Source organism: Lagopus muta, chromosome 15, assembly GCF_023343835.1.
Source record: "Lagopus muta isolate bLagMut1 chromosome 15, bLagMut1 primary, whole genome shotgun sequence".
Taxonomy (NCBI): domain Eukaryota; kingdom Metazoa; phylum Chordata; class Aves; order Galliformes; family Phasianidae; genus Lagopus; species Lagopus muta.
In genome coordinates, this window is record NC_064447.1 from 12951058 (window position 1) to 12966632 (window position 15575).

Consider the following 15575-nt stretch of genomic DNA (forward strand, 5'->3'; position numbering starts at 1 on the left):
ACTCCTGATTCCTGCATGGGGGAGCTGCCTTGGGCTGACATTTTCTTGAATAATCTATTCAGATGTATTATTATTATTATTACTGTTAGGGTTTTTTGGTTTTTTTTTTTTTTGAGAAGAGCATCTATTCTAAGTTTCTTGTTATATTGACATACAGTTACAGAGTCACTCTGAAATTGTTCTTCTTGCTTAGTCAGCTATTCAGCAGCAAGCAAATTTGAGTCCTCAATTAAAAGATCATGGAACTTCAGGCCTTTGAGGTGAAACATAAAGGCAAACAGAACAACAACGGAATCTGTGCACAGAGTCAGGAGTTGCCAGCTTGGAGAACTGAAGGAGTTCTGCTTGAGGATGAATTTTAGAATAAAAGCCATGTCTTTGTTTTTTCTGTGTTTGCTGCATGTTTTTGGGTTTTTGTTTGCTTGTTGGCTTCCTGATATCTTGATCTGTAAGTGGAACTGAGATGTGTCTGCTTCTGCCATGTAACTGCAGCAGATGGGTTTCAGGGTGGCATTTGGATATGTGGATGCTTTGAGCTCCTTTGGTCAGCCCACTGCACAGCTGGTTCATCTCCTCATTAGATAGACAGACTGATTGTAAGGTACGTGGAGCCATGTGGATTTGTGGAATTTAAGCTGTCTGCTTGGGTAGGGTTAAAAAAGCAGGAGCTGGTGATGTGGGTACATAGGCACTGGGATTAATAATTGCCTGCGCCTCTGAGGCTGCTCCTAAATCAACACTGAGCCTCTTATTGTAGAACAGCCGTGCTCTGTGCTGCGTTACCACGGCCGTCACATCTCAGGATTGCTCACCCATGATTCCCCATTAGTGATTTTATATTGGCTTATTTGGGCATTGTTTGCTGTTCTATAAACAGTATTTTCTTATTGTTACTCTGCAGTGATGTTTCCATCAGTCTCAAAATAAATTCCTCTGTGTGGGTAGATGTGCAGGTAACTCCTCAGTGGGGGCTGAAAATGGCTGTATTTCCAAATAATGCCTTAATGAGGGGTGGAAAACATCTTTGTCTAACAGCAGCTTCTATAAAGGAAGGGGGCTCCGTGTAGCACTGCAGGTGTTAGAATGGCTATTTAATTTACATAGGCTGAGCTGAAAGGTTTCAGAAACTTCTCTATTAATAATGAATGAAATCTATTTCATTTTGAATTAGTGAAAGCGTAACTTAATTAGGAAGAATTACGATGCTCTGGAGCTGGCTGGGAATGGCACTGCTTTTGATCTCTGAGCATCTTCTCTATGCAGTGCTTGGTACCAGCTGTTTCAGAACAAACACAAGAAACACATGCTCTTTTTTTTTAAATTTAATAAATATTTATGTCTTTTCAATAATCAGATTTCATAGTCTGGTTAAATATCCCGTGAGGTTAAAAAACACATTGAACATTGTTGAGGATTGTTTCTTGCAACAGAATTTTATGTACCTCGCTGTCTCAGCAGTGCTGTAGAAGCGATGGCTAATTTTGTGTCTCCTTCCATGTGCTTGCAGACAGGACCTGCTGGTACATTCATTTATAACCAGCAGCTGGTCTGATCTTGTTTCCATTGTGAACATGCATGGTTTGACTCGTTCTGTGGATCAAACCATCTTTGTGACACGCAGGATTGTTCTGTTAGTGACCACCAGGTGGTGTTTGTACAACAGTTTTGATCCCAGAATTAACATCAAAAATACCATTTATCTGGGAGGTGAGATGAAAACAAGTGTGGGAATTCTACCAGCTTCAAGATAAATTTTAGCTTAAATTTGCAGATGTACATGCTAAAATTAGGGTTATAGTTTTGTTGTATTATTGGTAACACATAGACTTGCATAGAAGTGATAAATCAAAGAACCTCCTAGGGGGGATTTATGATTTTAAAAACCCCTTTAAATTAGGGGATCAATTCTGCAGTTTTAGATGTTAACTTGATTGGAGTTGAGAGCTTTCCTGTATAATGGCAGCATTATTCCTGCTGTTTGCTCTAAGTATGCTCACAGGTACCTTAGGATGGCTCTAATTGGGAACCTGTTCCCTTTCCTAACAATCTTTTCTCCAGCCCTCTGAGCTGAGAGTTTCTGTGCTGCTGCTTATTTCTGTTTTCACACTGAAAACACAGTATCTCACACACACAAAGTATCTTCAGGTGTTTTATAACCAGAAAGTGAATCCATTTCATCTGGTTTAAAAACTCATTTGTTCTGGGGAACTTCTGAAAGGAAGGTTTGTCTTTTTGTAAACGTTTGTGTATTGAATTGTTAATGCTCTGATAGGAATCTGGTATCGTTTAAGCCTTTTCCTGTCATGGTTTGTAACAACACGTGAGCTTTCTGCTGGGGATTGCAAGGAAATGTGAGCATTCTGTCAATGTGCTGTTCTTTAGAAGGGAGGAGTCGAAGGAAATGGCCTACACTTCCCAGGTAAGGCAAAGACTTGGTAGGAAGGAAGTGGAGTGACAAAATAGATAATAAATGCACTGCTCTCCTGCGGGATGAGAATGTATTCAAAATATGCCAAAGTGTTTTGATAGGTAATGGAAAGTTAAGGGAAATATGATGGGAAACATTTCACACTTGAGTCTGCACAGCTGGTTTTGTGCATTCAGTTGCTTTCACTTGGAAAAAGTATTGCATGATATGGTTAAGAAATACACAAGGTTTTACTTATCAAAAAGCTGCAAGAATTAATCTTAGAGCATATGTTTCAGATTCCTCAGTGTGTTGAGCACTTTGCAGCTGCAGAAGCTGAGGCCCAAATCAGTGCTTCTTGAAGTGCTCCGTTAAGAGAAGAACTGAGAGTGGCACTTGGCCAGGTTCTGCTTTTGTTTTCTGTTCCCAGCCCTGTGCCATTGCAGGGCAGCTCATGTGTAGGTCTCCAGCCTGGCCAGCGGCCTGCTTTCATTTGTATTTAGCAACAAGTAAGTTCTTAACTGTGTACGTGCACAGAAAAAGAGAACCGAATCTTGGTTATTATTTTTTTCAGTGTTACTTCCCCTCTTTCTGATATGGGTGTTCTATTTTCCTGCTAACCTCGGTGCTGTAACCTGTTTTCCTGTAATAGAACAGTTCAGTGCTTTCTGTCTCGGTGCCAAAATATGGTTGTCCTCATTGAGGTCTCCCTGTGCTCACAGACAAGGGCTGATTCTGCTGCATATTGGTACAGTTCAGCCTCATGTAAACCTACTGACTTGCCTGGATGGTACACTGAGTTTACACTGATGATCAGTTGGGTTCACTTGCACAAAGAAGTGACAAACACACAGCCAGTGTACACATTAACCAACAACTTTGTATTTTTTGCACCAATTTTTCTGTCCTATTAGTTGTAGGATTCACTATGCTGAAAAAACCTATGACTTTTTGCCTTCATTCCCAGCCGACTTCATGCTGATGCATAATTAGATGTTAACGATGTAAAAATTGTGACCTAGAAAATCTAGGTATTTCACCACCCCTGGTTTGACATCCAAGTCACAAAGTTGTGATGTTTTGGTCCTGTGAAGGAGCACAGCATTAGCCTTGCCTGCAAGTAGCCCTTTTGTCAAAAAGAAGAGCCCACACCTCTTACCAATCAGATGGGCTTTAACAATTTTTCTATTTAGAGTCTTAGGAGTCGGTGGTTTCTTTGTGAAGCTTTGCCAAAAGTCCATTTCATGTCGTTCTTGGATATAATATGGAGGGACCTCATTTCTTTATTTCAAGTAGAACCAGGAATTCTCCAGTGGTTGGTCGCTTTCTTTCCTTAACTGAACATTGCATCTTCATAGAGCATCTCAATTTGATTTCTAAATGGAAACTTTTGAAACCAGGACGCCTACTGGGTTTGTCAACACAGACCTGACTTGAACTGGCTGTGTTAATACCTTCAGCAGAAGCAGAGACGAACATCTTTGTTAGTTCACAGATTTGACTTAATTGGCTCTTCAGGAAGTGGCCTTTAAGTCACAGCTCATCTCGAGCATGAAGTTGAATTTTGTGAGAAAATAACGCTGTTAATAATGGCGCTTAACAAGTGCTTACTTTCTAATGCCAGTATGTACATACCGGAACATACAGTACACTTGACTGTCCAGAGGTTTGCATTTAATGATACACTTGCTTTAAGAAATAATTTAATGAATTACTTCAAAATTATTTTTTCATCAGTAGGCTGATTTTTATCATGCATATATACAGTATTTTATTCATATTTATTTAGATGCAAAGTAGGCATGCCCCTATTTACAGTCATCAAAACCTTTGGGTATCGAAATGGAAAGGCCTCGTCCCTGAGAACTTTGTATTTTAGAAATTAGCCCATAAAGGTTCCTCCATAGTTACATTATGGTGCATTTCCTTGAGTATTTTAATGCGCTTGCTCATGTCCTGCTTCTATAAATACTGTGAAGTTCTTGCTTTGTGGGATATTGCTTTTTAAGGGACACCACATGAGAGCACTGGAATCAAGTTCAGAATTTAGAGGAACAGCAGCCAGCCCATTCCATGGCACGGTTTCTTTGAGGCAAATGATCAAATTCACTCTTAAAAATCCTTGAGTTTCTGTCAGTCTTGTTCGTGAAGTTATCAGCACTCCTTGCCTGTATGATTGCCATCACATTTAGTAGATTATTGAGGATATGCACAAACTTAATTCTGCTGCAATAAAAAGGATCTTGAGGAAAAAAATCAAAGTTGAGGTTTGAAGGGTAGATGATAGAAGACTTTTCTTTCTCCTGTTAAGTTGCAGCTTCCATTTTCCGTGCAGTTCCATTTGTAATGCCAAATCGTTGGATGGAGGTTGAGTTGTCATGGAGGAGGTGGTCTTGGGAATTACCACGTGTACAAGGCCAAGCACAAAAGGATCAGGAGCAGAATGAAATGGAATAGCATGTTTGGGTAGAGAACTGAAGGAGACGAGGGGAATAACAGAAAGAGGTGATGAAAGAGCCGTGGCCTGGTGATTTAACCTGAACAGAAATAAATGTGACAAGTGCTTAGACATGGGAAGTAGTGTGGTGCATCTTAGGAAGAGGGGAAATGGACGCAGGGCAGCAGCACAGCAGTTACAGCTGCCCTTGTGCTGCCTGCTCAGCCCGCTGCCCTGGCCGTGTCCCAGCCCCACGAGGCTCTGCTCACACCCAGGTTTGCCAGCTCCTCTCTGCTGCTGTTTGTTTTCCTGCCCCGTGGGTCACAATTTGTTGAACAGTTTTGACGTGAGAGATGTGACGTGGTGCTGCAGGATGCCCAGTGTTCCCCGGAGGGAAGATGAGTCTCCGTTTACTCAGCAGTTCCAAGGAAAGATTTGCTATGAATGGCTGTGGGTGTGAGCTTGACTGCTTCAAATGAGTGTAACTTGCAATTCTTAGAATATATCTCAAGTTAAGAGAAAAATGAAACCAAAAAATGGTTATGAAAACCAAGAAGCCAGTATTGTGTCTGCAGAGGCATAGGTTAGTGTGTGAATGGACGTGGTGGTAAGGAAAGGCTTCCTTCTGTGACCTGGTTTTAATCCACAGGCTGACACTGTGAAGCAAAGTAATGCGATTATGCTGGCTAGCTTTCATGGGGAGAAACCACCACACAAATAGATGACTTGCTGTGTAGGGTTTCAATGGTTAAACAAGTTCACTGAGATAGAAAACAGTATTGAAAGCAAAAGGGGAAGGGGTGAGCAGGATGTTGATAATGTAAATGATGACTGTATACGAACCAGGTAAGCGAAGATGGCAGTGAGAAGAATGACTCAAATGATGGTGAAAAGAGGGGAAAAGATCTGAGAAAAGTCTGTTCCTCATCTCCTTCTCACTTAAACTTAACCATTTTCCTATGCTCATAAATTGTGACCAGCTATTAGATCAGATGATGCAATAGAAAAGATTTAATTCTGTTTTTACTCTATGGTTTTTCTATAACAGAGGCTGAAAACCCCTGATTTTTTTTGGCTGAAGTCTTGCTGAATGATTTGTGTTGTGACAGATAAAGCAAAGAAATGATTTGTTGCAGGGCCAGTGGCAAAGAAGTCCTGCTAGCCATCAGCCAATGGGAGAATGTTAGCATAACTTCTGTCCCCTCCGCTGTCACTAATGCAACAACAGCAGCAGGTGGTTGTTTGGATCAGGGTAGTTTTGTTTCCAGCAGCTTTTTGTATTTCTCATGTTCTTCAAACACTCTGAGCTGTGTTGGTTTTTTCCATCCCCACTGTGAAATACAGAAACTGTACTTTCGCTGTGTATTTGTGAATCACATTGGGAGACACTGCATTTTTCCCCAGGTCAGCAAGAAGCTGATGTTGAGTGGAATTCATATGTATGTAGGTCGCTCCAGATGTAATGCCTCCTATTTTTTTGCCATGGAAAGCACTGCAGATACAAAGAGCATAACAACAGTGCTTGGTAGAGCAAATTCTCAGCCACCAAACTATTTTTCAACACGGTCACCACCGTGAGCTGTGCATTTTTGCCAGCAAACAACAAGCACCTGCATACTGCACTTGTTAAAATCCACACCCGTGTGAGCGACCAGAGTCAGTGTCACTGCTGGAATGCGTTGCCCACCCCTGTCAGTGCTCACACCCACTGTTTGGTCTCCACAAACCTTCAGCAAGCGTTGAAAAATGTCAGTGAGTGCTATTTATTTCGAAACACCTTTGTTCTGTACACACTTCCAATGTCCGATGCCACTTTGTCAGAGTGCCCCTCTGCTGCCATCTGTCACACGGCAACAGCACGTCACAGAAAATTGCTGGGGAGGTTCAGCCTCTACTGCCATCCCACCAACATCCACCTCTGACATCGTGGACCAACAAAATAAAATAGGAGGCATTACTTTTGGAGCATCCCTCGTATTATTCCCATCCTAAAATCTTGCATGCATTGAAAGGTTTTTTTTTTCCTGGGTTCCGAACTTCCAGTGATCCCTGAGATTAAAGAGATTTCAGTTTATTTGTAGAGAAACATATCCCTTGAAAATAAGAAATGTTAATCATAAACATATTTATTTTTAAGATAATTACTCTCGTTACAGATGAACATATGTGGACCATAACACTTAGCCAGACATTCTTTACTCGTTCAGTTTTGATTTAAGTTTGTAAACCATTGTGTCCTTCATTTTAACATGTGGAACAAAAATCTCTCAATTCCCCTAGAATTAGTTAATAAATATTTTTTGAATTCCTGAAATGCCTTAGGATGCAAACAAAGCACCGGAAGAATAAAACATGTTACTGTTGTGTCTAGGAAAAATCTGATTCGTCGTACGTGTTAATAGCTTAGGTTAGAGAGTGTGAGAATATAGCTTCTGAAAATGGTAGAGTAGGGAATTTGATGATGGAGAGGAAATTAAATAATTTAATTTATAATTAACATTTACTATTCGGACATGTTTAATTGGGTGATACGCCCTTTAGCAAAGATCACCCGTATCATCTTCATTGAAAAATACTATTTACTTCATCAAGGATAGCGCTGTTACTTCTTTGCACAGAAAACAAGGTAATGCCTTTTCCCCTACAAGGTGCTGTGTGTTCAGTCAGGATTTCCATCATCTGCTTAGTGATTTGTTCAGACAGGAGTATTAGAATGATGAAGACAGAGCTTACGCTTTGTAAGCAGTTCAGTGCACTGAGAGTGTTAGATGTCACAGGTATTACAGCACATAGCCAGAGTCTTACAGATCTCAGCAAACACATTTGGAAAGTTAAGACTCTTTCACTCATTAAAGGCTCCTCCTGGTTGGGGCTGTCACGTCGGTGACTTTGAGTGCCAACGCAGCCACATCGCAGTCTGAGTACTGCAGTAACAGCACCAGAGGTGCTCAGTGCCTACGTCATGACTTGCTGTACTGCTGTGCGTTCGTGAGAACACCCCTGGTTCCCACAGTGTATCTTTTTGAGCAGCCGTCGTAATTTGTTGGGAAAGTTTTTGTTGATGTATCTATAAAGCAAAGGCATCACGAAGCTGCTCGAGAAAGCCAAGAATTTGGATAAAACCTTGGTAAAATGTAATATCCGACTGTAGTTTTCATCTGCAGGTCTTCCTCGTGCGTAAGTAAATGTGCTTACCAAAAGGGTAATGTAATAGGGTGTCCATAACGTGAACTGTGTACAGACTGTGGCAATCAAAAGCCTGTGCACCGATGGATCTAATCGTCCAGTGTCTTGATCCAGAGGTGTCGCCTCTTTGCGTATCCTCAGGATCAGAATAAGTGCATACAGTACTGCGACAGCCGGAACGACGTACCCGATAAACACCATGATGGCATCCGCTGCCTCTTTGTTCTGCATCTTGGAACATTCAATTATTTTAGTGGATACGTGGTTGCAGACGTAGAACAGAAGAGATGAGAAACTCGTGAGCATGGCTCCTCCCCATATGAATCCACAGACGTGCTTGGTGTTGTACACGCTGGACATGTAAGTTCTGGGTAGGGCGCGTTCGATGTAGTAGTCCAGACTGAGCAATGTGGTAGAGTACATGGTAACCAAAGATGAGACGTTGAACAAAATAAGCAACGTGATATAAACTTCGTTGTTAGAATTCCAGATGGCCCATTTTGTGTTGGCAAGACCTAGGAGGTACATTGGTGCCAGGGTGTTGATGATGAGACCAGCAATGGCGATATTGACAAAGTAAACATCGGGCATCGTCATGGTCGCTTTGTTGTACAGGTTGACCAGGACCAGCAGGCCGTTGTAGCACAGGCCAATTGGGAAACATATGATGAGGTAGAGTAGGGAAAAGATGGACAGCACGAAGTGGAAGTCCTGGCAGAGATGCTGGTCCTCGCTGTTGTCAGTACTGTTTAAGGTTTCACAGCTCCACATAGTGATTTTAGCTCTTGTATCTTCTCTGCTGGTTACCAGCTTTTCTGTAGAGAGAGAAACAGGAATAGCATTCAGATATTGCAGTGTAAGTGAAACGCAATGTTATGTGAAGAAAACACACTTAAGATCACGCAGCTCGCGTAACCAATGACCAAACTGACCGGTTTAAGGTCAGCGATGGAAATTCTTTTCCATCTCACTATAGGAAGTCACCCGTTTTTCAAAAATTTCAGGTGACTGCTAAATGAATGTACAAGTTTCAGTTCCTTAAGAGGAAATCAGTGGCAATGAGCTGAAAAAAAAGAAATACCAGTGTGATGCACAGCAATACCAGTACTTCTTAAAATTACGAAACAGCGCCTTTATTTAATACTGTGCAAATGTAGTTGCTGAAGGAGCTACATATAAGAGGAGCTACAGATCTCAGCAATAAGATGGAAAATAGAAAAATCTGCATGGTTTTATGTAGTAAATACAAACAAGTTTTCTCTGGAAGTGATTGTTAGAAGGCACAGCTGAGGCAGTCTGGTGAATGGATGCTGGATCAGTCACTGGTAAGGCAAGAGGAAACTGGGAAGTGAGGTGGAAGGTTTGGGTTTTTTTTTTGCTGGCTTTTCCTTACAAGTTTCTATTCAGATTTCAAACCTACAACCATTTAGTACTGGAAAAACAATGGACCTCTGTAGTCTAGGGAACCTAATAGGAGGGCAGCCTGTATTTCTAAAACGACAGGAATTAACTATCATTTCCTCCTGAAATAGCTTAAATTCCTCAAAAAGTAAGCTAATATCAGTAGTCATTGTCCAGCTGTCCTTTGTCATCAGAATTCAGAAGACTCCTCAAAGCCATCGTCTCTTTCTGAAATGCAGAAATAAGAAATCTCTAAAGCAATCTCTAAGGTACAACTGGCAACATTCAAGGCCTTCAGATCATGGCTGTCATTCCTTTCCTAGGACAGCGTGGCTGGCGATTTCACGTGTCAGATGTAGTCTGAGATGCTCAGATATGCAGCACTGTGTTCTTTCAGCAGGTACAGAAAAGTACACAAATGCATTCTTTCCAGCGAGAGAACAAGATTAAATTGAATCCACATGAAGCATTGTGCAATTAAAATGAATGTCACTAGACAACATACTGTACTCAGTGAACCATATGGCTGAATGATACACTGTGGGTTTTGCAACCACTGGGAGATGTGCAGTTCCATCTCTGTAGCGTTAATCCTCTGACACTTCAGCTGAAGTCCAGAAGAATATGTTCCAGAATCATGTCCAGTTCAATTTTATTTCCCACTGCAGTTGTTTTGTGTGCACTTTCTTCTAAGTAAGCACAGCCAGATAGCAGGATAAAATACAGCCACTTAGCTAGGCAGATAAGCCTTTATTTCACAGTCTGATGCCAGATTTTCTCAGGTAAGAGATGTCTTTAACAGGAGCACAAGATGCAGGTCTGTTGTATGCAAAGATTTATTTCACCTGTGGATAAAAACCTCCTTTTTGTTTGCGTTCTCAGACCAGTTCTTTAGCATGAGTGTTGCATAGATGTACAAACCGTGGTATCTTTATACTGTCCCTTAATCCTCATTCTATTTTGAACACTGTAAACAACCCAGTGAGTCTTCAGGAAGCATCTGGTGTGTTAAAACTTGAAAAAAGAAGAAGAAAAGCTGTCCTGCACAGTCAAAGGCAACCAAAATTCCATCTCATTGAACTGCTCTGGCTTGATTCAAGCAATGCAGCAGACTGGAAGAAGATATTGCAAATATATGCATTACAGTGAGTGCAAGGCTGACTAAGCACAGGCATGGGTACAATCATGTAGTTCCATTATGTAGGTTTACCCTTAAGCACATAACTTTGATTACTACAGACTGAGTTACATCAGCCGTGAGCACTTGCCTGTGTATTGTCTCAGAAGGAAGTCAGCAGCCTTTGCATTCTGTGTGTGTGTTTGCTTTGTGTTTTATAGATTGGTGGGATGTCTGGTTTCGCAACTGTGTGTAATAATTGCTCCATTTTCTTGACGTTCTCTAACTGCAGGTAAATTAGTCAGCTCCGTTTTAATGAGAGAAGAAGCAGGATATCTGTTAAATAGTAACTTTCTGAAATGGCAAAACCCACCTAAAAAGGAGCGCAAATAAAACCCACGCCAAATAACCACACTTTGTTACCCATTCCTGGCGGCCAGGTGAGGCGCACTGACTGCTCACCTTTTCTCCCCACAAAGGCACTGGGCCCCCTGGGCCAGTCCTCACCAGTCTCCATGGGCAGGATTCCACAGATCCCCACTGAGCACTTCTCTGGCGAAAGGCAGTTTTTTCTCAGTCCCAGGTTGGCTGTGTTGGGTAGGCTGATGCTGCAGTGCTCTTGTTTACTGTGCTCTGACTCAGCCGTCCCCAGTGCTTCCCCCTCGTGCTGTCTGGGCTCACACTTTTATCGTATTGCGATCAACCTCAGCGCTTGAAATGGAAAACCGAGAGCAAGGCGCGTGTCCCGCCCGCCGCTCGCACCCCTCCAGCCTTACCTTCACCTCACAGCCCTGCAGGCTCTCCTGGGCAGCACTTGCATGGAGGGCATTGCAGGGGACGTGCGTGGAGGGCATGCGGGGAGGGCAGCAGCCGGAGCGCCTCACCGCAGCCCATTGCCTCCCAGCCCCAGTGCTGCATGCTGCACTTGTTTTTCCTTCGGTGACTTACTCACCACTCTGGGCTCGGCTTGGCTGTGCGAGGCCCCTCCCTTTGGCTGTTTACAGCCCCGCTCAAGAAGCAAGAGGCTGGGCTTCAGCCACTGGGTTTCCGACTTACTGCCCAGAATGCTTGGGCTGCGGCAGCAATCAGAGCTGTTGGGGGTTGTCATCTGTGCTCAGGTTCCCTGGGGACATCTGGGAGCCCATTCCCTGCCCTGCGATCCACCGCTCTTGCTCAAGAGCAAGTGTTTTATTTTTAACCTGTGATAAGAATATACGGCTTTGAGGTTTCGCTTTTACAGGCCATACGTCCTGAACAGGCAGTGGTTGAGCACACTGTGCTAAGAAGCATCCCGCTGCTTGTCCTGCTCACAGGGCGAGCTCTGGAAGCTGGGGAGGCAGGTTTCTGGGCACTGATGTGGAATTCAGAGATTGCTTCAGTGTTGCGAGGATACGACAGGGCCCCCACTTTGTGATGGTGTCACAGATCCCATCGTGTTTCCTTTCTTTGAGAAGCTGGAAAGATGACTGAGCTCACTGTGTTTGAGCGTTGCACACAAGCAGTGGTGTGCGTGTGTTCTGTCTGTCCTTAAAGTGGATCGTTTCTTTTGCAGAGTTTCTGAGCTGTAGGTTGATCGTTAATGGTGTGCTGAATTTTGTGTTCTGCTGTAGCCCCCTCTTGCTGTCCAGATGTTTAGTTTAGTAAAGAAATGCTTTTGTCTGCTTGACCTGTATGCGACAGTGCCCTTAAACAGATAATCCAACCTCTGGATATTCTTTTTCACAAACTGTAATGTCATTATGAGCCATATGTAGCTATAAAGCTGTTGCCAACAAATGAAGTCTCTGCAGATGCTGAGCATTCATACCTTCCTCAGGTCCTATAGAGTTCCCAAAGGATCTCTTAATTTCTGCAGGGACTGAAAGCAAAGCGTGCTGCGTGGGGAGGCATTGTGGGACTGCAGGGGTTTGCAGAAGCAGAAAACTGGAAGTCTTTGCCAGAAGCGTTGCATGAACCATGGCTTAGTAGATTCTGGCTACTCATCAGGGTCTGTAAGGTGCATTTAGAAAGTGACATGCTAAGTATTATTTATGGGTTACTCCTTAAACATTTAAATAGTGGATGATAGGTATTGCAGAAGAATAGCACCCCTGCCATTAGTTGTGCCCCAGGGGGAGCACGCTCTGAACTCTGAAGTGTGAGAGAAAGCCGTCTCACGTTGCTGTTACCTCCAAGTCTGCATTACGTGATGTTTTCTTCAGCTTACCAGTTGATATACGTGTCGTAAGGGTTAACAGAGGAGTCGTTGGCTGGCTGTACAGAAAAGTAAAACTAGATTGTCCAGGTTAGATGAGAGGGGAAAAATGCTGCAGTGCAGGCAAGTAAGAAACCGAATATTCTTTTTTTGTGTGGCTGCTGAGCTGCTATTGTTTGGAATATAATGATATGGCTCAGATAAAATGCTTTAAACATTAGTGTAGAAGAAAATCCTGCTTGATACTGGGTGCTGGGCTGAGAAAAACAGGCCTCTGCCAACCCCATCATTTGCGTCTTCGTGGTGCAATCATTGACCAGTTTGACGGGTGGTATGCTTATAATTGATATCAGTTTCATTTTATAATGTAGTTGATCCCATGCAGTACAACGTGAAGGAAGCCATGAGTGGATTACAGTAATAACTGATGCATAAAGTAGCATTAAATCTGACATCCTGCCTGGGATGCTTAAAGCATACAAACAAAAGAGCAGGAGCAGATCAGTGGGGGTGGGGTGGTTTTCTTCCTCTTGCAGTACCGCTTTCCGTTCCGGTCCTGGCAGAGGGAGCACGAGGTTCTTCAGATGATACTCGTCATTTCTTTCTTCTCTCGTTCCTATGGGACTTCCTGGGCTGCCTTCGATGCATTCTTAGGCATGTCAAGCCAGCAACGAGAACGGAATTCTCAGAAAGGATGGGTGTATTTCCGTCACATGTGGAGTGAGCACACAGTTGCTCAGGCTTCTGAAGTCACTCTTCTCACTGTGCGTCGGTCATCCTTTGAGATTGCTCGCCCATCTCACTGCTTTTTCACAAATTCTAAACAAACATCTGCCTGAGAACACTTCACAATTCGGCTCCTTCCCATGGGCCCCGCTCTTGTGATGTGAAGTCTTTTGCTGTTCTGCAGATGGTTTGCGACCACTGTAATCTGTTTGTTCCTTTATTCCATAGACAGCATCATTGTGGTAAATCATTGCATTGCAGCTCCAGCATAATTCAGAGCCCACTTCTGCTGCCTGGTAGCAACCTACCAACCGTAAATGCAGTTTTTCACTTCCCTTTCAATGTTTTCTTTACATTATTCTATTACTACTGTATAAATACATGTAGTGCCCTCCAAATGCAAAATATTAACAAAGTCCCATTAGCACACTTTGTTTAGATTGTTAATCTCTTTCCTTGGGAACCTGAGTTCACTTAAGGGCACATCAGAGCTAAGCTGTCTGCAGATTGCCCTCACAGATCAGTATGCATCAGGTGAGTTCAGGTGCTCCTTTGGAAGAAAAAGGAAAATTTATTTTTAGCTAATGGCAAAGTAAAGCTTGTGAGGGAGAGATAGCCCTGCACTAAGGGCACTGCAGATTGTGCAGGAGGAGCCCCGTGTGCAGAGACAGCTGCTGTCTGCCAGGCACATCTGCCTTTATGCAGTTAAGAATCCAGCCCCAGCAAGAGCTGCACTGCCAACAGTGCTCTGTGTGCTCAGCAGCTGCTGCCCAGGGCTCCGCAGGGGTTAACTCTGTCACTTGCTGGCTGTCCCTTATCTTAGTGCCCAAATATCAGATGAGTGAGTCTGACTGCTCTCATGCTCCACCTCTTCCTGACTTTCCTTTATCTCTGAATTCCAACAGAGCATCTGCCTGGAAATCTCACCGTCCCTTGTCTGTGCCATCTGTGTGTGATGGGGAGGGCTTTGCCACAGAGCAAAGTGCAGCTCCTAATGCACACTGAATGTCCTGTGGCATGAGGTGGGGTCTCTTTCTGCTCGTACAGGAAGGCCAACCTGCCCAGCACAGTGCATGACATGGATCAGCTCAGATAGTGGCTACCAGCATTTGAAACACAGATGTTCTTTTTTTGTGTGTGTGTAAAGATCAGATCATGGAGACATATATATATAAATATTAACTTGAGGAAAGAGAAAATTACAAAGCATCTTTATGCTAAATATCTTCACTTAGATCACAGGTTTGCACATGGTTGAATCTCTGAATCTCCAGCATTACTCAGGATTGCAGGAGCAAGCAGTGCCTATGAGCCGAGTGTTATGATTTAAATCAGCATCATTCTGTTAAAGAAGACCAGTCCTTGCCTATCCAAATTAGAGTGAACTATCCCTATTCTTTGTGGGCTGAGCTTGCTGCAGGGCAGTGTGAGAGGCTGGGATCCTGCTGGGATGGCTGTGAGTGAGCCCTTATCTTAACCTTTGTTGCTGGCTTCTCCCATGCTCAGGGCTTGTGATGGGAAATGCTGCTCAGAGCTGGCAGCATGGAAGCATTCTCTGCAGGCATTCTCCTGCCTGAATGGCAGGAAGCACAGATGGTAGTTTTCCTGGAAGCTCTAACATCATGCCATTTCCAACTAGAGGCACATGTGAAAGCCAACACCGTGTCTGATCAACAAGGCATCGTGTTGGCTGCGGAGGAATCTCTTGTGAAACACTCAGGTTTCTCGTAAATGCAGAAATATTGACATAGCTCTTTTCAAGATAACAGTAAGTATGAGACCGGTTTGAGTCTGGAGTTTGAAGAGAACAGTCTGCCCCTTAGCAGAGCTCTACTATGGCTGAAATGGCTTCAAGATTTGTCACATCCGTTGACGATAAACAGATACCTTCCTGATAATTGTCAGCTAAAGTCTGAGACCTCTTGTTCCTGACACTCCTGTGGCTTTTGATTTCTTTTGCTCGGTGAAGGAAATGCCATTTTCCAGCTGCCTCCTTGAGATGAACTGGCACATGTACTGATTTAGTTGTACTCCACTTGTAATTGCTGAATACAGTATTTTAACTGAAGGTTTTAGGAGGGCTAGTATAATATTAATGCTGACGTTA

The 15575-nt window shown here is 43.2% G+C and overlaps 2 protein-coding genes across 11 annotated transcripts in view; one reads left to right on the forward strand and one right to left on the reverse strand.

Annotated features, from left to right (window-relative positions):
* C15H7orf50 (chromosome 15 C7orf50 homolog) overlaps positions 1 to 15575 on the forward strand; it is a 99124-nt gene that overhangs the window by 32342 nt on the left and 51207 nt on the right. The window lies entirely within an intron of this gene.
* GPR146 (G protein-coupled receptor 146) overlaps positions 3652 to 15575 on the reverse strand; it is a 36301-nt gene continuing 24377 nt past the window's right edge. For 2 of the 7 annotated variants that reach the window (XM_048961478.1, XM_048961479.1), the window contains one exon: positions 3652 to 8845. In XM_048961478.1, coding sequence (XP_048817435.1) covers positions 7800 to 8845 — 1046 coding nt within the window. In that variant the 3' untranslated portion in view covers positions 3652 to 7799. The other 5 variants (XM_048961480.1, XM_048961482.1, XM_048961485.1 and 2 more) reach the window with 4 other exon arrangements.